The sequence below is a fragment of the Triplophysa rosa genome, linkage group LG8, assembly GCF_024868665.1.
Source record: "Triplophysa rosa linkage group LG8, Trosa_1v2, whole genome shotgun sequence".
Classification (NCBI taxonomy): domain Eukaryota; kingdom Metazoa; phylum Chordata; class Actinopteri; order Cypriniformes; family Nemacheilidae; genus Triplophysa; species Triplophysa rosa.
Window position 1 is genome coordinate 18700774 of NC_079897.1, and position 26860 is coordinate 18727633.

General features: G+C 38.4%; 3 protein-coding genes across 9 annotated transcripts in view; 2 read left to right on the forward strand and 1 right to left on the reverse strand.

The window, feature by feature from the left end:
• Positions 1–5314, reverse strand: part of si:ch73-22o12.1 (nectin-2) — a 61134-nt gene extending 55820 nt beyond the window's left edge. For all 4 annotated transcript variants that reach the window (XM_057340875.1, XM_057340874.1, XM_057340877.1 and 1 more), the window contains exon 1: positions 4885–5314. In XM_057340875.1, coding sequence (XP_057196858.1) covers positions 4885–4933 — 49 coding nt within the window. In that variant the 5' untranslated portion in view covers positions 4934–5314. The remainder of the gene's footprint in view (positions 1–4884) is intronic.
• A 1778-nt stretch (positions 5315–7092) lies between these two features.
• g6fl (g6f-like) lies at positions 7093–16299 on the forward strand. Of its 4 annotated transcripts, none has more exons than XM_057340858.1 (12): positions 7093–7297; positions 8055–8381; positions 8473–8742; positions 9147–9179; positions 10147–10470; positions 12490–12744; positions 15050–15088; positions 15178–15300; positions 15452–15525; positions 15716–15745; positions 16046–16092; positions 16219–16299. In XM_057340858.1, the coding sequence occupies exons 1-12, from the start codon at positions 7201–7203 to the stop codon at positions 16238–16240; spliced, it is 1641 nt and encodes a 546-aa protein (XP_057196841.1). In that variant the 5' UTR covers positions 7093–7200; the 3' UTR covers positions 16241–16299. The 4 variants fall into 4 exon arrangements, with proteins under 4 accessions (XP_057196841.1, XP_057196842.1, XP_057196843.1 ...); XM_057340859.1 differs by having other exon boundaries at positions 15719–15745; XM_057340860.1 differs by having other exon boundaries at positions 15181–15300.
• Positions 16300–17163: 864 nt separating this feature from the next.
• Positions 17164–26719, forward strand: abhd16a (abhydrolase domain containing 16A, phospholipase). Its single transcript, XM_057340862.1, has 20 exons — positions 17164–17369; positions 18951–19007; positions 19239–19305; positions 21343–21429; positions 21551–21636; positions 21728–21801; positions 21877–21984; positions 22082–22196; positions 22267–22368; positions 22501–22564; positions 22637–22686; positions 23683–23806; positions 23960–24064; positions 24156–24219; positions 24371–24427; positions 24521–24583; positions 24692–24768; positions 25534–25632; positions 25815–25861; positions 26279–26719. The coding sequence occupies exons 1-20, from the start codon at positions 17268–17270 to the stop codon at positions 26360–26362; spliced, it is 1632 nt and encodes a 543-aa protein (XP_057196845.1). The 5' UTR covers positions 17164–17267; the 3' UTR covers positions 26363–26719.
• The last annotated feature ends 141 nt before the right edge of the window (positions 26720–26860 follow it).

A 26860-nucleotide genomic window follows, 5' to 3' on the forward strand; every position in this document is an offset into this window, starting at 1 on the left:
CCACCTAAATGTGTTAATACTCTCCATGATTACTATAGAACAAAGGCAAGCAGTAATTATTATGTACGTCTGGTGCTACAGAAGTTAAAAAGTTTTGTAGCACAGGCCAAACAGTTGTAGCACAAGTATAAAACATCTGTTGTCATCATTAAAAAATATGCAAGTGCAGTTCATCACATAAACAGGCAGGTAACAAATGACATTAATGTTACATACAGATGGATAAATTAGGGCCATATAATTTTTTGTTTACCAAAATTTGATTTATTTTTAATTTCATTTTTTTACTATACAATAGAGGTATATTTGTCCACATAAATTACTGTAGTATATTATAGTGTTATTTACTATAGTAAGCTGCAGTAAAATTCCTAGATACTATAGTGTTTTTGAACCTTACTATAGTATACTACAGTGTTTACTACAGTTCAACAATTTCCTACAAGGGTACTACAATTTCCTTCAGCAAATACTACAGTATTTTTTCGTCTGAATGATCAATTTAACAGGACTTTTATTTTGACGGGTCGTCGGGAAAACGCTTGTGTTTTAGTGTGTGCTTGACGATAGCTTCACTCAAACGGTAAAATGCTCGTAAAATAAACTCTCAGAGCAACTCTGGAGATGAAGTTTTTGTGTTAACGCAATTCACACAAACACGCAGCTCTGTCTAATGCACTTATTCTTATTATTATTAGCACAGACAGATTTTTTCGTAGCACTTATTTTTTTTCAAGTTACTTGTCCAGTCGGGCAAGTAAAATTCTCTCTCACTTGCCCACACAAAACATTCACTTGTCCCGGACATGCGTTAATGTCGAACCCTGGATCTATTTGGAGACAACATATCTCCAGCCGCACTTGTACGTTACACAATGCCATCTCCTCTCACTCCGCTGTTCCCGGTGTGAGAGACCGCAACAACGTCACGGCCCACAGCGAGTCCCTAAAACCACCGGCATGCTAAATTCATGAGACAGCACGAGTGTGCTTTTAAAATCCTCGGGAATCAAAGCCACTTTCACCCCTCCCTCTGTGAATCTTTTAGAACCCACTCACTCATCCCTATTTAAAAACAAAAAGTCATTTCACTCACTTTATTATGTCATTTTAAAAATAAGAGAGAGGAAAAATAAGCTATTTTTTTAAGAAATCCGTTTATTGGATTTCACGATGAACCGAGGCTGAGTGAATTTATGGCTAATAAATTTGAGTATCCTAAAAGCCATCAGGAATGCAATGAAAATCATAAAACGATGACATTCTGTCTGAAGGTGCTGAAAGCTCATCATGTCTTATTCCTTCTTATGCCATTTGGCTTGTTTTTTAAAAGATCTGTAGTCGTTTTCCCTGAGTAGGCATGACCTACTGCAGGAATCTGGCAGCCCTCAGTACTCCCACATCAATCTGGCAACCGTATAACACTATTCAGACCAACTGGCTACTGGACCCTGGAGGGTCACTGATCAGGGGGCAAACTCTGCCAGCATGGGTGGTGACACATGCTGGAACATCAGTCAGCAGGTATCCAATTCATTCGCATTTATTAGCATTTCTCAGAAAGGTGAAAATGGAAGCAATTTCACAACAACGCTCACACAGTGCTTCTGAAGCAGACACGAAACCACAGCATGATAAGAAGCCTATTTTCTCTTCCCTCCGTGGCCCTTTTGTTTCACTTCACACCATCTTGTTGGAGGCACTCGCTTGGTTGTCTTTCCATCACCAGGCAAAAGACTAAAATATGAGGACCAATTAAGTGGACAAGTCAACCCCATGAATCTCTAAAACCATAAAAGCATTCTGTGATCTGACATCTGCTGAACCAGTGGGACTCGAGAGGGAGAAAGTGACAAGAATAGAACGAGGCAACCAGAAACAGAGAGATGCTTTAAGGAGCCTTGCCCTCTAAGTGCTTCGAGGACCAGTCCAGAAGATTCATTTTTGGTCCATTTTTAAAGTAATAAAGTGATTCTTAAAAAATTCCCTGACTAAAATTTCATATTTAACCTGTCTGTCTCTTTAGACTGATATAGAAGATCCCGTTACATGCCGTGGGTATCGTTCGGAAGTTGTCGAGAACCCCTCCTGTGTGTATATTAGTGCAGGTTGATGTTAATTACAGGGTCAGTCATTGATTTGAGCAGAGTGCATTCCCAGAGCAGCATGTCAAACACGGACCCTCGACAAGTGTTAAAAGCTTCGGTTCCCTATCTACAAATCCCCCTGCGTTCAACCGGCCTTATCTTTACAACCAACCCGAATGACAGATCCCAAATCACGGACTGCAGTCTTTAAGTAACAACCCAATTCAGTGGGAAAATCCAACTGTAAACATGACATGAATGAAGGAATCGTTGGTAAAAGAAATTGTTAAACCAAACTTCATTTATCAACACAAATAAGCAAACAGCAGAGCCTTCAGAATTGTACCTGTCTGTTCTTCGCATACAAAAAGTCACACGCAAGGATGAGACAGAAATGTCATTTTGGTGCATTTGTGGGTGTACTACTACCCCTTTAATCCGTTCTTTCTGTCCCTCAAGTCTTCTGCTGCACCCCCTCCCGCATTCTGACTGAGATGCTAATAAACAGAGTGGCCTTGAGGTCAGGGTGAGGTGGGGGGATTTGAATACACCAATGACAATCATCTCTCAAACAAAAGCGAGCGGATGAGGACGGCAAAACAGAGGAAGGAAGGGAAGGAAACTGCGAGAAGATGGGAGAATGGAGGTTTTATGTATAGAAAATGTCCAGTTTCTTTTAACAATAAGCTCTTATTTAGCATACTTTTGTTCGCACGCTCCCTGGAATGTGCATGCGCTTAAGACATGCAGCGAATGGGCAAAGGTAAATCTTACGGGGCAAAAAACTCCCACCTATTTACTCACTGTTTAACCCAGCTCGGCGTGCACCATGTCCAGCACTGTCGCAATAACCGAGTGCGTTTGTTGATGTGCATCTGTTACCGCTGTGCTCACACAGTTTAGAATAAGGTCAGTCTAGCCACCGCCTCCATCATCATAGCAGCCTAACATTTACGAACGGCCCCTCCTACTCCCTCACTCAAACACAAACACACACTTGATGCATTCAGTCACAGACGCTGCTACAGTAGGCCCCCTAACCCTGGCTTTCAATAAAAACACAGCATCTCTATGGCAACAGGTTCAAGCATTTTTTGACCCCTGTTCATTAGGAGGGTATTATAACACAATCAGTAGCTGTTATTGTGCGGATCTCTGCTCCCAATAGCACACATTTCTGCCTGGTGCCGCAACAAAAGAGAAACTGGATCATGTTTTATAAAAGATCAAAAAACATGCATTTTTGTCTGCACATCTTTTCCCGGACAAAAAAAGAAGAAAACATTACTGACGTTACTAAAATAAATCTTATACTTCAATGTGTTTAGCTCAGTTTGGTTTTTATTAGGAGCACAGTAGAGGGATGTCTCGAGGGGCCACTGAGTGCAAAAAACAATGCTATGACCCTTAAAATATTCCACAGCTGCTGCATATAAAGGCAAAAGCTCCCAGGACACTGAACTAAACGGATGCTAAGAGGAAGGTAAAAGAGAAAACACTGAGACTGTTTATACTGTTCAGTTAAACGAAGCAATCTTCCGCAGCTCTCTTCATAAATAAAACAAATCCTTTGTTTCAATATTCTTGTTTTCCCCTGAAGTGCTGCTGATGTACTGTGAAATGGGCCCAGGCAGAGGAGGTCCACCCCATGAATAAGTTAAAAGAGTGAATGGCGTTTATAAATTATGACGTAAACGAATAAGACGATCCAGAGCTGCACCATATGACGTCACAAAACTTTGAAGAACGTACCAGTTTAATGTAATAAATAGGTGATCATTTGGCTACACTGAACCGAAACATCATGAATTGAAATGAATAAAGATCTGGTTAACAATATTACTACACGCGCTCGGTTGGACACACACACACCAGCTTTCCAATGACACCAACACCAGTTTAGCTCGCTGTCAGGTGTGGGTGCACCTGCGAGCCATGACACGGCCACTGAATAATTGAACGGCAAAAGAGAGCGAAGAGCGAGGCTGCAAACAGGGCTAAACCTGCGATGAAGAGAAGAGAAACTGCACATTGAATGAAGCGAGGCGTGAAGTATGACTAAACAAAAAGCAGTGACGTAAGGCTATCAAACCTGATCTGTGACGCGGACGCCACTTAAAATAATAGCGCACGTTTGTCTAATTTTTTTAATTAAATACATTAAATAAATAATATCTTCAAGAGTGCCGTGTACAGCTTTATATTGAGCTGAAACTTACACCACGAAATTAACGTAAGAAACACCCTGTTGCTTTCGTTGCGCGAAACTGATTTACGTTTATTCGGGTCACTTCATCTGGAAATAATAGGATATGATTTGAAAGAGTGAGGGGAGAAAAGGCGCAAGGGACGTGAAGAATTCAGAAAGAAATGGAGTAGAAGCGAGGACATTGAAGGACGCAAAGATATTGTCTTTAGTTTCGCAAACAAACACACCTGCCAACACCTACCAGGAAAAACACTTCTCAAAAGGCCACACCTAGAGAAAATGGCGCTTACCGAAACCAAACTCTTACCATCTATATCAACAATATATGACATTGACGATCAAAGTTCTTTTTACATAACATCAAACACTACTATTCTGCTTAAAGAATACACTAAAGACAAATACAATGCACCGTGGGAGAAGTGCGCACACACCATTAGAAAGAAACACACTGTGGGACATTTATGGCATATTGAGTTGCGCCAGCGCGCTGGTTGACTATATGTTAGACTGAAACCGAAAGATAACAGTGTAACTTCTATAATCTAACGATCTGTGATGACTTGTACTGTTAATATATGATCTTACCTTGAACAATTAGAAGAAAGAGTGCGCCTAACATTCTTGTCATGTTCATCGGGGAAAGGGTGGACTGTCCACCTGGATTAATCTGTCTGTTGTCCGCTTGTTGACCTCAATCGGCGTAAAATCTCAAAACAGTCTAATAATCGTCGCAGAACAAAACTGTTATGTCCTTAGTCTGGTTTCCCTCGATCGTTGAGTGCTGAAACTTATGGATAAAGTGAGAAGCGCCTTGTTCTGTTCAGCGCGTTTGTCTCGGATTGACTATGAATTTATGGTTAAAGTCCTTTTTATATCGTATAAAGTCCTTCTAAACTGTGCTGAGGGTCCGGATTCCCGGTAAGAAACGTTTTACAGGTAAATAAATATCCAGTAAATGAGTTAAACGCTCCGCAGACGGTTGAGTCTCAAACCTGTCGCCCTGGGATTGTACTGTTGAAACTCTATCAGAGAAGCTGCGCTCATTGGACGGAACCCTGTGATGTCATGTCAACGTCACGCTGCTTTTAAATCTACCTAAAATTTCACAGGGTACTTTCCAGTAGCCAGCAAGGTTTTGACCACTATTTTAACACTTTCGCATTCATTTAGTATTATTTTAGTATTATTTGGTCACACCAAGAACCAAGTTATTTAACAGTCATTAAATTCGATAGTGAAATCTGTAAGTGTGTACTTAAGCATGCGTATCATCCTGTTAGCCACGAGATAATGAAAAAAACTAGTGAATCATTTATTAATTTAATAAATGTCATGCTAATTTATTATTAATCTTAAAATTTAACCAGACATTTGCTGAACACTACATTTAACCTTATCAAAAGGCTACACATTTAGTTTCATTTGTTCATGACGTAGTAGAGAACACTTCAAAGATATTTACCTCTCATATTGAAATATTTGCTGTCTGAAAAGTTAAAAACTCTTTTATAGCTCAATGATTGCCGAAATTCATTCAAACTGTGTTTTTTTCTTGGTCTGCTGTGTAATTTTGTTTCCAATGTAGGCGCAGTGATGATTTTGTCAGCATAATGAGTTTCATTGAGTAGCAAATGATGCCAAAGAACCCCTCAAATGTATTTTAGGTAAGTTCATTTTAGTTAAGAGTTTGGGGTAAACTCGTTCATTTGGAGCACAAGCAGCTCCAGTGCTCCTCCTGCTGGTGATATTTATACACTACAGATTGTGAAACGCACACGCACACTTTATTTGACTCCTCTACACAACTTTCCCACTGCATTAAAGTTCACAAAAGCAGCACAGTACACATTTTGTATAGCTGCATCTCCAAACGAGCATTGATTTTTCCCGGAAGATATGGGTAGCAGTTTTTCCTGACACCAAATGCATTCACATTGAACAAAACTGTACGTGTGAGTGAGATCAGTTATGATTGCTGAAAGTAATGTCCTAATGGACAAAAGTGGACAAAAGTGCTTGACACTATCTCAGTAATCCTATTCAGTGTCACCCTGCTAAATTCTAACTGAAGCATCTATCTCTTCATCCATTCTCTCTATCTGATTATGCGCACATGCAGGATGTCACACACGGTGCTATGACTTTCATCAGTTGCTTTGGCCTAGTTTGTTCTCTCTGATGTTTCTCTTCCCCTTGCTCATTTATCCTTGCCTTCTTTCTACATTTCACTTTCCTTCATTCACTTTTATCTTCTGTCTTATAGACTCTTTCTCCTTCTTTAGCTGGAAGGTAATTAGGAGCTGAGCTGGTAATTGGACTTGGAGGTGCTGATAAGTCTGTTAGCTTTAATTAAAGACATTTACAGGAATGTAAAGACATTTAGCCAGAAGCTAAAGACTATTTCTGATTATATCTCTTAATTCATTTCACTTATGCTCTCTCTCTCTCTCTCTCTCTCTCTCTCTCTCTCTCTCTCTCTCACACACACACACACACACACACACACACACACACACACACACACACGCACACACACACACACACACACACATTTCCTGCTAAGAAAGTTCAGTTCAATGTTCCTTATGTTCCTTGTGAACAAATTGTAGGACTATGTTATTTTACTACAACCAGCTAAACACACTGATCATCAAGTTAAGACTACAGTACATGTATTTGGAAAACTGCTTCCGTTTTGTGCGTGAGTTGACATTTATTGTGTTTATCAGTTTCTGTCACACGATTGTTCTCAGCTTCAAGCATAATGCTCTTTCCTGCCTCATCCATGTGGTCAACCCCAGAATAGACGCATACACATGCACATTAGTTATTAGGCTCAAAGACACACATGAGCATCATTAAATTAAGACATTTGAAGATTGTTTTCTTAACATTTTAAAAATGTTTCTTTCTAGCAGCACTGTGGAGATTTATTCTCTTGCCTTTATGCTTATTTGTTCTGGTATATGTTTTATCCCTCCACTCCTGGCAGATCGAGGTATGAAAATCTATTCTTACATTAATTGATATTTTAACTGTTAATACAGTCAAAGGAAATCTGGCAAACATACTGTTTTACTTTTATAATAATAGGATGATTCTCATTGAAATATTATGAACAGCGAGTTTTTTCTAGCACAGTTAAAAAAGTGACATTTCGTTCATCATTTGTCCCCTCTCATGTCATTCTAAACCTGTATGACTTTATTTCTTCTGCAGAACACAAAAGCAGATATTTTGAAGAATGTTGGTAACCAAAAAAAGTATGGAGACAAAACCACTAAAACATGTCAAAATCTTCTTTTGTGTTACACAGGAAAATCATATACAGGTTTTGAATGATGTGAGGGTGAATAAACGATGACAGAATTTTTATTTTTGGGTGAACTGTCCCTTTCAGAATAAAATATGTACAGTAGTACAGTACTTTCTACAGCCACAACTGGAATGCTTCTAAACGAAAGTTGACTTGATCGTACATTTTCAAGTATTACAAATGTAATTACACGAGGGACTAAAATGACTTGATGATGATTTTCTGTTATCTAAGTGCAACACTAAATTGCATTGAGTTTTTATTCATAGGCTGATTAACATGTTATAACTATAGCTTACGTTGTACAAAAGCTTACCATAAAACTTGCTTCTCAACTTTGCTTAAAGAAATAAAATAAAATTTAACCACTTGATATGCTGTTATAATCCAAATTTGATACTTCTTATAAAAAGAGACTTTGTGCATCTGGTCTGCATAGGTTACGTATGGAACAGCGTGATCATGGCACACGAGGGTGCGTCCGCCACCCTGTCCTGTTTTGAATCACCGCCCGCATCTTCTGTACTGGTTACCTGGAAGGTGATGCCTGTCGAAGGGGATCGCTGGTCATATCTGTTATCAGCCAAATGCAACCATGGCTGGACAGACGGACACAAGAGCATTGTGTTTGAAGACAGAACTTTTGAGATTTCTACAGATGCCTCGCTCATCTTCAAGGCCTCAGCACCCGGGCTATACAACTGTGTGATAGAACACGGTGACAAAAGGCAACAGGAAAAGACTGTTCTACTCGCTTTGGTTAAATGTTGAGTTTAAGCTAAAGAACCACCATAGATTGTTCTTTTAGGTCTCGATATGTCTGATGTCTCCAAGTATTCTCTTCCTCTCTCTTTTAGTGACAGTCACTCCTGCGCCTCCTGTTATGGTGCACAGAACTTTGAGATTGACAGCTCAGGTCTCTCCCCCCTCTGTGGACGCTTGGGGGACGTGGGTGTCTCCCTGGGGCGAACGGCTATACACTGAGATCACCCGCGCCACAGGCGTACTGCTCAGCAAGCTGCCTCGTGTCACAAGTAGAGACAACGGAGTCTATACCTGCAGAATTGGTGTCCATGGTAACAGTGGCACGTCTGTCTCAGAGCACAGGATGAATGTGACAGTGAATGGTGAGATTTAAAGATATCTTTTGAAAACACACCATACAGTATAACCACCAAACAAGACGTTTAAGTTTCATACCTCTACAAGGGTTGTACACAAAGTTAAAACAACCATCAAATTACATGTGTCAAATATTCCTATTTTATATTTTGTTTAAAAGAGCATTTTAAATCTTGTATTGTTTTATGTTTTTTATTACAGAAAAAGAGAACTTAAATTGAACTACATTTTTAAGTACAGCTTAGAATCTTTCATGTTTGCTATAAAATGTTAATGTAAAAGCAGCTTTCTTAATGAAACTGTGTTACAGGTGTAAGACTACAGGCGGTCTGTAAAAACCTCATTATAAACCAAATCTCTCTCTCTCTCTCTCTCTCTCTCTCTCCCATTCTTTCTTCTTCTCTTTCAGGAAAGGTGTTTTCTTTTACAGATTTGACACATGGTAAAATACTCTATTGTTCCTGCAATACTATTATGTTTAAAATAGGACCTTCCTTATGTGGCATTGGCTTAAGGCAGCCTATACTAAAATCAAATAAACTTAAAGGCAAAGTTCACCCAAAAATGTTGTCATTTATTTGCCCTCTGGTCATTTCAAACCTTTATGACTTTCTTTCTTCTGCAGAACACAAAACAAGATATTTTAAAGAATGCTTCTAACTGAATATCCCTGTACCAATTTATTTCTATTGTATGGACACAAAACCAATGCAAGTCAATGGGTACCGCCGTTGTTGCTTACCAACATTCTTCAAAATATGTTCTTTTGTGTTCCGCGGAAGAAAGAAAGTTTAACAGCTTTGAAATGACTAGAGGGTGAGTAAATGATGACAGAATTTTCATTTTTGGGTGAACTACCCCTTTAACTTTTAACTAACAAGATACTTTTCACATGCAGTAAATACAGGAGGCTTTATTATTAAACCACAGCTCAACAGCTAAAACAATTGGACAAACTATTTCAATTTAAACAATTCGCCCCAAACAAACATGGTTTCAGCCCATGGTTAATCGGGGTTATTAAATCTGAGAGGAGAATGTTTCTGAAGAGCTTTCAGTGAGCTTAATAACCTAATCCCCATTTCCATGCCTCTCTCGTTTTTAATATCTCCCCATATGACTTTGCTCTCAGACTCATAATGTTCTATACGCTTGACTGTCTCGAGAACAAAGAATCTGAAGTGACTAGCAGCATAGTGGATTACTGTGCGGACCGGATCACTCCAAATTAATGATATTGTTCATGTATCACAGCCCATTATTTCACTCTATTGGCCTCTAATGCCTTTTCTTTATCATCTTTTGTCTCTATTTTCCACTTTTTCTTGTATTGCTTTGTGAAGCTTGAGCCTCTTGTCTGCCTCTTTGGTCATTTCACATTTCTTTATGCTATCTTATAACCTCTGCAGAAAAACCAAGGTCTATGGCAAGCATCTCTCATTCATTGGTCACTTTATCCTGCCCTCCTGTCCTTGGTGACTATGTGCTGCTCTACTGGGAGTATCCTGATTCAACAAAAATGGAGCTTATATTTCAGTTTAACCGCTGGAGGCGGAGCTTGACAAACCGGTCCATGCCCCACCTTCATTTGATAGAGCCCACAACCCTGGCAGCTGCTGGGAACTTCTCCTTCCTGTTAAAGCCAGCCCTGAAGGATGGAGGACGCTATTTATGTGAAGTCTTTCTGGATGACAAGGCTTTCAGCCAAGACAACAGACTGAGTGTTTTACATGGTAACCCTTTTTATAGCACAACACTAATTAAACAATATCAAATGAATATACAGTACTAAATGTAGCACAACTGTTAGTGGACTGTATGTTACATTTACATGTAGGCATTTGGCAGAAGTATTGAAAGCGACTCTTTTTAGTATGTGTGTTCCTTTGGTTCAAACCCACAAACTTTATGTTACATGAGCACAATAGGAAATGTGATATGCTTTTACAGCTGCGAAAAGAATTAAGAGACCATTCCAGATTTTAATTCAATCAGCATTTGTATTGTGGCCATTCCAGTCCAGTGTCTGTTGAATTTCAAGAGAATCAAACCTTAGTCATCCAACAGCAATGTGAAAGACTGACAGGATGACAAGACCCATGAAGCTGATAAAAAATCAAGTATCGATTTCCTCAGTATGTACAAATATTACTGATGTATTACTTAAAATATGAATATGAACTTCTTTTCTTTGCCGTTTTTGAGGTCTGGTTGAGCATAATTTCTGTTATTTTGACCTATTTTCGCAAGATTTTATTTTCTAAAAAACAACATTTTTATTTGAAATTTGGGACAAATTTTGCTAATAGTTTACAGAATCAAACAAAAATGATCATTTTGCCTAATCAGATAAATAGTCAATACAGAAAAACTGAAAATAAGCTTAATATTAAAATATTATTTTAAATAGTTTAAACATAGCAGGGTTAACCACCCTGTGTTTGAAATGCCACAAACCTTTTGTTTTGAGTTGTGAATCCATACAATAGAAGTTAACAGGGGTCAATATCTTCTTTTTTGTTCTGCAGAAGAAAGAAAATCATACAGGTTTGAAATGACAAAAGGGTGAATGATGAAAGGATTTTCATTTTTGGGTGAACTAACCCTATGATAAGCATCTGCCAAATGCACAATTGTAAAAATGTAATAAGATTTGTTTAGGTATGTCATATATTTTGTAATCTCCCATATTTTCTATCTCAAGGAATTTTGTGTAATTTAGTTGTATCGTTCATGATTCAAGTTGTCATGTAAATCTACATCTGACATTTTTTAAAACACAAACCAGCATACCACTTAGCTTAAGACACTAGGCTATGTCTTTTCTCATCTCATACACTGTAAAAAATGATTTGTTGTTTTTTGTTGTTTCAACTTAAAAAAATAAGTTACCATGTTGCCTTAAAATTTTAAGTTAGTTCAACTTAAAAATATTAGTTCACTTAATGAATTTGTTGCAAACTCGTTGTGTTGACTAATATTTTTAAGTTGAACTAACTTAAACTTTTTACAGTGTAGTTTTCTAATCCTGGAAAGGTGGTACCCCTTCAAATACCATGAAAATCACAATTCAGTTGTGATTACAAACATTACAAATTAGTTTTACATTCTGCAACCACCACATGTAAACATCCACCCATTATCAGCGAGTGCACATGTAACCACACTTGTTCATTTATTTCTAATGATGCATGTCCCTGCATCACTGATCTTAGATCTTATAATTGCAGGCTGTTATATCAATCACAACAGATCAGTATACACCAGTCAACCCTTCAGTCTCTTGACTTTCATTTTTTATCCTCTTTTAATCTCATCACCCTCTGTTCTTCCTTTAATCTCTTTTCCCTTTATGTCCTTCCTGCTCTTTTCTTCTCGCTCGATACTTCTACTTTTGTCTGCTCTCTCTCTCTCTCTCTCTCTCTCAATATATATATATATATATATATATATATATACCTCTCCTCCTCCTCTTCTCTGTAATGTAATGTTTTATAGTAGGCCTCATTACAGATCTCATTATGTGTAATTACACCTGCCCGTTGCCGCAACTCTGTGGGTTGTGTTATTGCCGTGGTAACGGTTGAGCACAATTAGCTCAGGATTGATACCGCCGTGAGTTTGAAAAGACACTGTACATCAGTCACAGTCATCCACGGCTGACCGGCTCCACCCGACTGTTTAATGAATATGTCATTTAACCCTTCACTGACTGTTTCTTCTTTCTAATTATCCATCTGTTTCAACATCAGGTTACACCAAAAGATCCCCTTCCTCCCTGGATCTGACGTGTAGTTACTCACAACGTTCCCAGGTGAGGTTGGTGAGGTGGTCACATGTTCAGAACCCCAGTCGTCCTCTGCAATCAGCCGGAGTAATAGGCCGGATTAAGACCTCTGTGGCTCTCCCCGTGACCCCTGAGACAGCTGGAGAGTATGCTTGCACTCTGTATCTGAAGAATGGAAACTCAGTGCAGTACATCTACAGCGTGCAGATGTCAAATATAGGTGAGAAGATCTATTGACACTCAGTATGTTTACTTCTATGGGGTTCCGTTTGTGCCAAAAATGTGTCGACTGTTTTATGCCTTGTTCTAAACATTTGTCTTTGTCTACGGTCATTGCCTACTTGTTGAGGTAAATCAGTATATGTTGACGTATGTTGTCTATTAACGTCGTCTTAATTTGTCATCCTGCTGTCTTTTTTACTGTCATCGTTATTATCATTTTGTTCTGTCATCTTTGCTGTTGTCCTGTTCTGTCGTCCTTATGTTGTCCTCCATGTCATCTGTATATGTCGTCATTAAGTAATTACTCCGTGAATGAATCCCTATCCACGTTTTTAGAGATCTGTGTCCATGTTGTATTATTTGTAAGATTTCTACGCGTGATAACGTTTAATGTCCCTGCCAAAGGATATAGCGGGGGAAACTTTTAGCACCGCCATTTTCACCGACACAATTCAGCTTTAAAAATCACGAGCGGGTCAAAACTTTGTTTTGTTTACCACAGACCTTATTTTAGGCATTTAACCAAAAACCCATTTAAAAAACTCGTAAACTTTGGGGTGGTGGAACCGGAAGTGCTAAAATGCTAACTCGCTTCCGGGTTTTGCATACAAAAATACGTCATCTCTGCGATACTCAATTCCCACTCAGTCCAGAGTAGGCTGACTATAAAGGACACTAATAGCTTCTCCCCTTCCGGCCTGTGACAATGTTCACTGTTGTCCCACTACTAACAATAGCTCTGTCTTTTTAAAATGATGTTTCCTGTAGCAGGTGTCTGTGGTGAGTTAAGGTGGTTCACGTGTGTGTGTGAGCTTGTGTTATGTTGTCAAAAACACTTTGATCTTCATGAAACCTTTTCTTGCAGAAAGCATAACACCATGTCTACACCTGATGCGGTGCGATGCGACAAGAGACAATAGAACACATTAGAACCCATTATAATCGCGTGGCGTCCGGTGTAGACACGGTGTAAGATGAAGCACGTACTGCAGTTGTAAAACTATACACATAAAATGAAACATTTGTAAAGTATATATTGTAGCACTTTAAAAATAAATTTAAAATCTTGATTAAATCAAAAAAGGTAATTGTCATGACAACTAGCGATTTTAAGCAAGTCAAAACATTTATTTCAACACATGAATTTAACTGATTCATTTTTCACAGTGTGAAGGCCGCAGTGCAGAGATTTATTTTGTTGTGTGAGTGATAGGCTGCATTCCTCTTCTGCTTCATTGAACTCAGTTTTCATAATGCATGACAAGAACATTAGGTTAGTGGAATGATGTAGGTCACTGGAGAGGTCACATAATACAACTCAATCAAGTACCAGTCCCCTGACCAATAAATTTCATGAAACCCGTCTCCATCATAATGGATTATTTAAAATTCAAATATTGAGTCTCTGGGGCAGCCGTGTGCAGAAAATATACATTTTACACAGTTCTGGCATTAAAAAGGAGTTGTTGCTTCTAAGACGGTAATTTGAAGAAGTGGTTTATTTACTCAGAAACCCATGTTATTTATTCTCTAGTGAGGAACACAATGTTGTCTCTTGATAAATTGTTTGATCCCGTTCACAAACTGGTCTGAATGATTCATTCATGAATCTGGCATAACCACGTCTATGTGCCAAGGATATTAGACAGATGTCAAAATATTTAGTGAAGAATCAAATGAGGAATAATAAGATTTAATCGTGAATTTGTTTTTAGAAATGTTTTTGATATATTACAGATAACATTCTCATTATGTTCATTCAATATTTCATTAATAAATATGTACATTTTCATTTTATTTTACAATTTAATCCACACCAAACAGTGAGACACAAAAGTCAAATACTGTCAAATTTATTTCAAATTTTACGTCATAATTAGAGTTTTTTTAAACACAGTAGTATCATAAAATGTTACAAATGGAATGCAGTGGGACTTATAAGAATGATCTTTCAGTATTTGCATAGATGAGCTACACAAACAGAAGATTTTTGAAGAATGTTGGGAACCAAACATCATTGAAACCTTTGGATTTCCATTGTATGAACTAACAAATGACTGAAACATTCCTGAAAATGTCTTCTTTTCTGTTCCATGGGAAAAAAGTCAAACATAATAAATGATGACAGAATTATTATATTAAAAATGAAGACACAATATGTCTCTTTAAGTGTTTGTTTCTGGTTCTTTTCTGTCTAAAGCCTTTCTAAAGATTAGACTGTGAATGTTTATTTCTTTTTAATAGAAACAGAATGAATTCATTCTGATTCAATTCTTTCTACTCACACCTTTCTTTCTGTGCAGGTACGACAGTTGTTCCAGGCTCAGCAGTGCCACCTGCAGGTGAGTTTATCACTACAGCTCAGCTTCATTCTCACTGATGCATAACCTAATTTAGCTTTTCTCGTTCTGTCTTCCTCACACTCCCCCAGCAGACAATGTTTCAACATCATCCCGTGTTTCCACCCTCTCATTGCTCCTATTTGTAATACCCATGATTGCCATCGCTGTTGGGGTGTTACTATGGAGACAGGGCTATTGCATCACACGTCGAAGTAAGGCCCTGCTTTTGTTAGTTTATTCCCCAATCTGTTCATCAAAGACCTGAATGCTTTCACTTCACCCTGGAACATTGTGATGGACAGAGTAAAACGCAACAGATGTGGGTTTGATGTGATCCAGATCCCTGTGTGTCTGTGTATGTAGGTGTTGAGCAATCCCTGTCTCGTCACTCTGGAGAGGTGGAGAACATCTATGAAAATCCTGATGATCTGAGACAGGTGATTGAAATGCACAGCACCTCCTTTCGCAGTTTCTCGTGCTCATCTCCTGTATTATTAAATCTATTTTCTTCTACCCTTTCTTTCTTTCACTCTGTTTATCATGTGTTTCTCTCTCAATGTATACCTATACCGGCTCTATTATTAAATCTATTTCTTCCTTCCTCTTTCTCTCCCTCTCTTCTCCTAGCAGACATCTCCCCAAGGCGCAGTCTACATGGTGAGTTATTACAGTCCTTCTCAGGCAGAGCACTGAGTAATTGTGTGTGCGTGTGTGTGTGTGTGTGTGTGTGTGTGTGCGTGCGTGCGTGCGTGCGTGCGTGCGTGTGTGTGTGTGTGTTTTCCAAAAAGTAGGTCCCTATATTTTGCAATCTATTTGTATGTGTGTGTGTGCCTCTCTGTAGTCTGTACTGTCATGCCTGCATTAGTGATATTAGCACAACCAAATCAAACCTCTGCCAAACTATAAATCTGAAAATCTCCGCCTTTTCATTCTTGTCCCTTTTCTCTGTCTCTCTAGGATCTAAAGCCAACGGGTGAAATGGACGTATATAAAGAATTAGATAGGTGAGAAATGTTTGGCTCCAGGTCATGCAGGGGACATGGTTCTGGCATGTCACTGTTCATGTGCACTTTGTGCATTAATCATCCAGCTAATGTTTTCCTGGCTTATGTGTGTGTGTGTCATTTCAGATACGACCAGTGCTGTTCATGAGTTTTCAATGGATAAAATCACTGCATATAAAATAAAACAACTATATGTATAAAAATTGAGCCATGTTACTGGTGTATTAATTCACAGTATCATCATAATCACTGACACTCATTATTCACATCACTGGCAGTCATTATGACATAATCCCAGTCATTATAACATCACTGCTATTCATAATGGCATCATCACTCATTGTGACATCATCACTGCCATCCATTATGATATCATCACTGGCAGTCATTATGATGTCCCTTACATTCATTATGTCATCCTTTATCATGACATAATCACTTACTGTGACATCATCACTGGCATAGTGGCATCCATTATGACATAATCATTGGCAGTCATTATGATGTCATCTCCTGTATTATTAAATCTATTTTCTTCTACCCTTTCTTTCTTTTCACTGTTCATCCACGTGTTTCTTTCTCAATGTATATCTAGCTCAGCTCTATTATTAAATCTATTTCTTCCTTCCTCTTTCTCATTGTAAAGTCACTGGCATTCAAATGGCATCATCACACATTGTGACATAATCACTGCCATCCTTTCTGACATCATTACTGGCAGTCACTTACATTCATTATGATGTCATCTTTATTATGACATCATCACCACTGACTGCAATTATGACATCATCACTCATAGTGACATCATCACTGGCGTTCAAAAAATAGCACAATTAGTAGGCTACTAGATAGACATAATGCAATTTTCTGCATAATATCTGTATCGCATCCCCATGCCGCTCATTGCCTCTGACGTAGTGAGGAAACAAAGAATCCTAAAATTATCTGTGCCCTCCATTCTTTCTACTTATTCTGATGCGGATTAAAAGTTCAGTATTCTCCACATTCGGTCTGAGCAGAGAAGAAGACACTAGAGTTTATTTTCATTAAGAAGCAAGAATGGACACGAAGGTAGCAGGCGCCTCGACTATGACGTATAGAAAGTCGCGTTGCGCGTTCGCGACTGTAGAAGCCGTGAGCCTCGCGGGCCGCCGTAGTTCCTGACCGAGGTGAGAATGGCCAGCTGGATGTGGCTCCGATGCCTTTTCGGGCCCAATTTACATCGGATCCACCGCTCACCAGACCAGACACGAGCCGACGGCAGAGCAGGGCGCAGGGTATGCGTGCTTCATTTACTTTAAAACAGAGCCTGACGATATGATTCTCGCATATATGTGCGGAAGTGCATGCTTGTGTTAGTAGTTGAGTCCTAGTGGACTTGTCTAACGTTACTTAGACAGCATTTGTGATCATCGTATGCGCGTTTAATAAATTAAGAGAAGGCTTACGATGCCTAAAAACACTGCATGAATTGGCAGCACGCATAGTTTTGAAACACATTCATTGACAGTGAGCTGCTCGCTAACTGATCGGAGGTCGAGTGACAGGTGAGTTAGCATTCTGTCACTGTGATCAAGAGAATGATTATCCACAACAATGCTCAAATTTTCTCATTTCTGTTTCATTTATCATGTGACTCTGGTTTGGAGTGTCTGTCTTATGCAGACCAAATTCCATCATGTTTTTATTACGTGTATTGTATAAGGAATAATTGACGACGGGCCGTTCAGTTATTAGAAAGTTAATGCACACCCGAGGTGGTGTTAAGGCGGGCGTAACGTTACACGGTGCGATTTTTGCTGTCGTACGAGCTCGCAGGCGATTGTTTTCGCTCGGGAGGAAATCGTTTATGCTCGTATGGTCGCGGTTCGCGTTGTGTGAGAGGGATTACGAGCTGAGCTGAGCCAAGCATGTTACCAGCACCTGCCGATTATTCAAACATGTCAAAAGAATTCGGGGGCTGACGGTTTGAATTCGTGGGGTGGAGGAAGTTGAACGAGCGGATTTGGCAATCCATCTGAAGTTGACCAATCAGAAGTTGACTTGGGCAGGACCAGCCAGCGTTGTGTGATGTGTCATGACCCATTAATCGTGACAGAGTCATCAAAAATGATATTCTACAGCGGATGGCTTAAGTATCGAGCTAATCACCCTGGAGGTTGAGAAAAAAAGATCCTCAAATGCGTGGCTACATTGTAGTAATAATAAATTGAAGTCATTATTAAAAAATATATGAATTGTTCTCACGCATTTGCAAAGCTTTAGGCTATATATTATATACAGTATATTATTGGTTGTGTGATTACAATGGAAACATTATTGGAAACATTATATACACAGCGCGAATAACCGCGTTCCAACCTGCTGCGCTTCTCAAGCCCAACATAATTTTTTATTCTTTTGGGATTTTTTGGTCACGACATACAGACGTGCTCAAATTTGTTGGTACCCTTACAGCTGATTGAAATAATGCTTCATTCCTCCTGAAGAGTGATGAAATTAAAAGCTATTGTATCATGTATACATGCATGCCTTTGGTATGTCATAGAATAAAGCAAAGAAGCTGTGGAAAGAGATGGATTATTGCTTATTCTACAAAGATATTCTAAAATGGCCTGGACACATTTGATGGTACCGCTCAGAAAGAAAATAATAGACAAGCATGGTAAAGGTAAAGGCTACAAGACCATCTCCTGTGATCACGGTTGCAAATATTATTAAGAAGTTTAAGGTCCATGGAATTGTAGCCAACCTCCCAGAACCTGAATCAAAACTGTGGCGTTTTGGAAGATACTCAGTTTACGATTGCAGATTTTTGTAAAGGTGCAACTCATAATAACTCATGTGTTTTTGTGTAGGGCTGGAATTATCAGCCCAGAGGTTTGGAAAGACACACGGACAGCATCCTCGGCTGGGTATGTGTTTACTGTCAACATCTCTTATGTGTCTTAACATCCATCATTTTAAATGCAACATGTCCCTATGGTTAGTTTACTTAGAAAGTGATCTCACTGAATATTACGTTTTATTACAGGTTATTTCTGCCAAAAGCATCCAGACTTGTTTTACTCTTATGGCAGAATTGTTTAGTGATGTACAGTAAAATTAAAGACTATTATTATTGTTCGTCTCACCTTGTTCTTTAGGCATCTGTGCTGTGGTCTCTGTCATACTACAGTTCTCCACTGCTGCTCTGCTATCTCTACAGGAAAGGTAAAAAACATACACAACAACCTGCATTTTCAGGTAAACATGCCTGTGTGATGAACAGGTTGGGATGTATTGTTATGCTAAACATGAATCATATCACATGAGTCATGGGCTAATGCTCTCTCACAGCAGGGCTGTATGTATTTTTAGCCTGCTTCATAAGAGCTATCAGTGATGTCCAGATGGTCTGAAGTAATTCTGCTAAACAGGCATAAGGAATACTGATGTCCAGTTTAGAAACGAGATGTGCTGTAGTTTATCACACTTTGTGTCATGTACTGTAAGTACTGAACAAATTCTATAGCTCTGTTTTTAGTGCTGGCCAGCATGTTATGTGTTATTTTTTATATCTTAAGTGCTTAGTAAGATAATCTTGTTCTGCTTTAGTATTTAAATAGCTAAATTATGTAAATCAAGTGTAATGTATTAGTTTTAAGTGCTGAATGGAGCGCTCTGTTTTTATGTACTATATTGATGTACTGTGGTTAAGTAAATCATTTTGGTTTTAATAAGTGTATTGTACTATTTGTGTGTTTGCTAAGAGTCACAGGACCACAAGAGTTGTTATGCATGCTTATTACACGGCTCGTTGAAATGCTTGATTCTGATTGGCCAGTCGCGACATTTGCAGGTTTGTTATTCTTAGATAACAACTTGTCAAAACTAATAACACACGGTAACCCGGATGCAGCAAATCATTTTGACAGGTTTTTTTGACAAATTAAATATTTTAATAACATATATGACATTATATTTACAAATGATTAAACCAAATTGCCTGTTCGTGACATTTACATTTATTCATTTGGCAGACGCTTTTATCCTTTTATCCACATTTGAAGGTCGTTTCTTACCTTAAAGCCGAAAGTAAACGGCTTTTCCTCACGGAAGGTCTGCATTCGGTAAAAATGAGCTAATAAAATATTTCAAATTCACATTTCATGTCTATTTTTTTCTCATGTGGCAAGTAGCCGTGTAATAAGCAGGATAATGTACAAGCAGCCGGCTGTTATCGCGAAATAAGCCCCTTCAGTTGTTATCGCAGAAATAAGTCACTGTCGGGGCGTATTTCTGCGATAACAACCGGCTGCCTGTACATTATCCCTTATATACGTTTCAATACACGTCATATCTACAGTATTGTGTCATTTGTTACTGGCCACGAGGATTGTTGTATTTAAACTGTGTGTATTTTGATAGTAAGCATAAATGTGTTGTAATTGTTGTTGTGGGATATTAGGGTATTTATTTGAGATTTAGATTTGTATTTCATAGTGGAAATCGCAGTGCTTGCAATTCAGCAAAAAATTGTGTAAAGTAAATGTTTTATATAAGTAGGTTGTAGTCTGTATAAATGACTCATGCTGCATCTTTGTTGTCACATTTGTGTCTTATTTTCAACTTAAAGTCAGTGTGTAGCGTAAAAGCAGCAATGGACAATTAAATAGAGTACAAAAGACCATTCACATCAATATGCAAATATTATGATGACATCATAGTTACATTTAGAATGCTGAATATTATAGATTAAAGTAATACACCACCCAAAAATGAAAATTCTGTCATCATATACTCATCCTCAAGTTGTTCCAAATCTATATACATTTCTTTGTTTGTTGAACACAAAGAAAGATATTTGGAAGAATGTTAGCAACTGACAGTTCTGGGGCACCATTGACTACCATAGTAGGAAAAATTCTGTTGAACACAAAATTTGATATTTTGAAAAATATAGAAAAGCTAATAAATCTAGGGCAGCATTGACTCCCATTTTAATGTTTTCTACTATGGTAGTCAATGGTGCCCCAGAACTGTCAGTTGCTAACATTCTTTCAAGTATCTTTGTGTTCAACCGAACAAAGAAATGTATATAGGTTTGGAACAACGAAAAAATTATTCATGAGAGATTTGGGTATCCCTTTAAAATACTAAGTCTAAATTCATGTTATACTGTGAATTCTTGTAAGCGGAATGTTTAAGGAGTATCAGTACAATGCTGGCATGCAACCACTGTAATAAGTGGACTGTTATTTCTTTTAGGGTACATCTGCAGTAGTAAGCTGGTTCCTTTCAGTCAGTATGTTGGCACAGCGTTGGTCTGTCTGCTGGGAGTGGCCTGTTTGAGAGGTGAGACTGTGGTTGTCTATTTTCTGTACATTACAGTTTAGTTACAATGATTTTAAATGTTTGTAGTGTAAGGTAAAATACACTTGTTCAACATGATTTGTGTCTGTTGTGTTGTTGTTAGGGTGGGGGCGCTGGAGAAACCCAGAGTACCTTCAGTTCATCACTGTACTGGAGGAGACCAGGAAGAACCACACACATAGCAACAAGGTAAGAGCAGTGCCACAGAAACCTTACCATGATGTCTTGCTTAGAACATAATAAGCCTATTAAATGGCTGTGTTTCTTATGTTCCCTATAGAAAAAACTGGCGTGCTTTGACTTTGACTTCAAACACTGGCCTGCAGATTTCAGCTGGAATGAAGTTAGTAGTCCGTAAGTGAAGCCTGTCTCTCTTTCTCTCCCTGCCTTAGTGTCATTGGTTAAAATTTGCATGTGTTTCTTGTGCAGGAAGTTGTCGAAAGGTGGTGTATCCCTGCTGAAACCAGAGCCTAAACACCGAGGAGCAGCAGACAGTGTGCTGAGTTCAGTCCGTACGCTACCATGCCACATCTTAAGGTAACACACCAAAGACAGTCAGAGGATAACTGTTTCAGACACACAAACGCAGCATGTCACGTAATCGATTGTGATGTATTATGTGTGTTTTGTGTAGTTATCTGATAGCTCACTCGTTCGGCCGGAGGATGCTGTACCCGGGCTCGGTGGGTCTGCTGCAGAAGGCCATGAGACCCATGCTACAGCAGGGCCAAGCCAGACTCGTAGAAGAGGTAACACACATATAACCCTTATTTAAAAATGCACATTTTAATCCCGCTTACAATACTGTGTTGTGTTTAGTATGAAGGGCAGAGGAACAAACTGGTGGCTTGCGATGGGAATGAGATCGACACAATGTTTGTGGACCGGAGGAGGGATGGAGGGCCACACGGTAAAACTTTGGTAAGAAACGAAAAGTTTAACCAGAGTGTTGTGTAATGAAAATGAAAGAATACAGTGTTGTAATGGTATATATCCTTCTGGGTATTCACTGTATTTTCACAGCTGGTGTAATATTGATTGTGTTTGTCATAGGTGATCTGCTGTGAGGGGAACGCGGGGTTTTATGAAGTCGGCTGCATGAACACACCATTGGAAGGTAAATGTGCATGTTTGTGTCATATGTTATAAAGCTCTGTTTGAACTAGCGCTGATTCTCTTCTCCTTACAGGTGGATATTCAGTGTTGGGCTGGAATCACCCGGGGTTTGGTGGCAGTACGGTAAGTAAATATCACACTGTGTCATATGTTACTGAACAGAGCTAATGTATTATTGCTGCTGTCCTTCTGAAACCTCGTATCTCCATATTTCATGATTTTTATTTTTGCCATAAATCAGTGCTATTAGTCACCCTTTATTTTGGTCACCTTTATGTTTGAAAACTATTAAAAAGCCATTTTTATTTTTTATTCAAAAACATGCCAGTTTTACAGAGATGTATTTTATCAACTTACCTGTGAATGTGTTTGGGAGACAGTGAAATGAATGGGCTTCAATGCAATGTTTGGAACTATAGTATGAAGGTATTTTTGGTGCAAAACAGCTGAGCGCCTGTGAGAGTGGAACTTGTAGTTGTAGAGGTCAGCAACACATGTGTAAATTTGTCAAAAATTTAGTAAAAGTCAAAGTAAATTTGAAGTTGCAAACTTGTAGATTAATTTCCTCTCCCGCAAACACAACAGTTACGCCTTCTTGAATCCTTCAGTGCAAGTGCACAAATCCAGTTCTACAAATCACAAACTAAGATACTCGTGCACTCGCATCTTTTGCTACGATTGCTGCAGTAAATATGGTGCAAAACACATTCACACACCTGCACCAAAAGCAAGCGTTCACAGACGAGTTTATGTGAATTTATGCAGTGAGAGTTGAATGCTTGTCAAATATTTTCTCACAAATTAAAGGTTTTATTCTTGGACATCTTACTAACACAAACACAAGAACATAACTACAACTGCTTGAATCTGCTGCTGCGAGTCTCTGAAACAAGTTCGCACACTCTCTCATTTTGCACCACATATCTGTGTGATGTATCGAGCAAAAGTGAATGTGCACGTGTCGCAACTCTGTTTTTCAACGGCTCTGATATTACCTAAGTATAAAATGGTTAAATTATCATAATGTGCAGTAGATCGTTTTATTTTCTCACGAGCAGTCTGCCTCCTGAATTATAGCACTATCATAATAATTGTTTATTTTCTCTTCCGCTTTATCAGGGAGTTCCGTTTCCTCAAAACGAGGCCAACGCGATGGATGTTGTCATTCAATTTGCCGTTCACAAACTGGGTTTCCAGTTGACTGACATTGTTGTGTACGCCTGGTCAATAGGAGGATTTACAGGTAAATAATCACACCACACAAATGCAGTTACATCTGCATCACCTGACCAATCACAAACCAGGAATCTTACACACAACCAACAGTCATGGCATGACTCAATACATTTCATATCAGCCGCTTTATGTTTCTCATAGTAATGTCTGTCTATTTTAGCAAGCTGGGCTGTGATGTCATACCTCGAGATCCAGGGTCTGGTTCTAGATGCTTCATTTGATGATCTTTTACCACTTGCTCAGAAGGTCATGCCAGACAGTTGGAGTAAGTTATTGTCTCGCTTTAAATCCACTCAAGCAAGTGAAGACTTATGGGATCCAAGTTCATGGATGTTCTGCTGTTTTTTTTCTTGCAGGACCTTTAGTGACCCACACAGTGAGGCAGTATATGAACTTAAACAATGCAGAACAGCTTTGCAAGTAAGTAGTTCTCACTGTAATTCATTTAATCAAATTAAAGTAAATCATTGACCTTTTTATAATACCATAGTTACAATATATAGTTCGTTATTTTAACTGTAATCTGCAAATTCCAGCATTTACAATCTAAAGGCATTGTCTGTCATTTCAGGTACCAGGGTCCAGTGTTATTGATCAGAAGAACCAAAGATGAAATCATCACCACCACGTGAGTTATCCAAGATTCAAAAAGACGCTTTTGCTGGTCGAGTCTAAAATAATAACATTTACTTATTTGGCGTTGCTGTGTTCTGACATACAGGGGTCCAGAGGACATCATGTCCAACAGAGGAAACGATCTGTTGCTCAAACTACTCCAGTACAGGTCTGACCGGATTTCACACAGAACAGTTTGTCTGATTTTACTCAGATTTGACTGCGTTTGCACACGTGTCAGTTAGTTTCAGGTTTCTCTGTGCTGTATTTTTTTTAGGTATCCTAAGATCATGACAGATGAATCTATCAGAGCCGTCAGACACTGGCTTGCAGCTGGGACACAAATAGAAGAGGGTGTGTTTGGATTTCTGTAAAGTATTAGAAATAGCAAAACAATGCATTTTAAAAACTGACTAGGCGGCCTTCAGGGAGTTTGTTTAAATGGTTATACATTTCTAATCAGTTATAATATCCTGAAGCCTGAATTGTAGTATGTAAAACTCTGGATTAAGAGTTTTTTTATTATATTGATTTAGATCAGTGGTTCTCATACTGTTGTACATGGAGTGCCCTCTGGTGGTACATGACAGGAATTTAAAAACACAAAAATATGTTTTTACATGTAGTTTTAAAAATGCAATTTCAAATGTGTTAAAAATACATAATTTCTGATATATATATATATATATATATAATGTATATGTATATATAAGTTAATTATTTATTTATCATTGGATAATGCTGCGTGTATTACACTAAAACAACACAAATACAGAGTAGGAATAGACTCCTTGCATGATCTTAAAATCCAGCTAATTTAGTAATAAAAGGAAAAAATACAAAACAAAAAAATTGTAATACCATAATTATACAAAATACACTTATCAGTTGTGTCATGGTCTGCATTTGATTTTCTACGAATGCTTCTTCTATAAAAGTTTGAGAACCACTGATTTAGAATAATGACCGTCATTTCTGTTATCAACCATTAAATCTTAGAATGATGTACTATAGTCAGTATCAGTTTGAATTATTATCTTAGTTCATCCTCAGGAAACGTGTATTCTTGTTGCTTCGAAGAGACACAAATGTTTCAAATGTATTCCCACTGTTCCTCAGAATCCGTGTACACCAGCTATGAGGTAGATGATGACTGGTGCTTGTCTGTGTTGCGCTCCTATCAGGCAGACAGAGAGACTTTCTTCCCCTGGAGTGTTGGTACGTGCTTCATGTAACTAACTCATCTCTAGTGCTATGCCTAACAGCTCTTTCTATATGTGACTCAACTCGCACAACTCAAACATTTGGCTTTAGTTGGGTTAGAAATGTGTGTTTCGGCAGTGATTCTCATTCTTCTTTGTTTTAAAAACACCGTCTGTTGTCTATCTTTTATGTTTCAGGTGAGGACATGACACTGGAGGGGAGAGGACAGCTTGCTCTATTCTTGGTATGTTATGAAACAACAAACAAGTATGTCTAGAAATAAACATGCTACTGAGCTCGACTGTGCTTCATAAATATGGGTTTAGAAGTGTAGTGCTATACATCCCGGATATACATTTATGTAAAAGATATTTTAAAGAATGTTTGTAACCAAACAACATCGACCCCCATTGACTTCCATTGAATGGACACAATTCCGCGGAGACATTTCTTGAAATATCTTCTTTTGTATTCCACAGAAGAAAAGGTCATGTACAGATTTTGATTGACGGATGAATAACTGATGACAGAATTTTTATTTATGGATGAACTGTCACTTTAATTCATTAAAGGGATGTTTATTTTGCTTGAAAGTATTATCGATTTCTCAACACTGACACTTCAGGTCATCGATCTGAGCTGATGTTCCTCTTTCTCACAGGCACGAAAGCATATGAGAAACTTTGACAACACACACTGCACTCCACTCCCCATCTCGGAGTTCCAGCATCCCTGGAGACCATGAAGAGAAGACGGCAGAAGTGCTGGAGAACAGAGGTCAAAGGGAAACACGCCGGTACATTTAAGTTAAGAGGAAAGCAGGGAGACATCAATTGTTTGTATACATGTGACAGGATTAGCAGTTTATTGTTTGAACACATTGTTTGATGAAGAGATTTTTAAATTATTAATTTGATGGCAATTTAATGGTTGGAAATTTCTTGATGCTCAGGTTTGTGATGGGACCTGCATCTCTCTTGACTCTGTTTTTCCATTTTTATTTTATCCTCTATTTTGTGAGCACTGTTATTATTTAGAAAAATATCGTACAATGTTCTGAATGTTATATTGCATATGAATATTAAATTGGGGATGCTCTTTATTCTGGTTGGATTCTATATTTTTTGTCACACACATAGTAAAGTCGGTTTCTTATTTAAAAGCTGAACTCAAAAAGACATTGTAAATATTTTTAAACATGATTCAATAATTGCAATCAACTATAATCAATATCAATGACTGA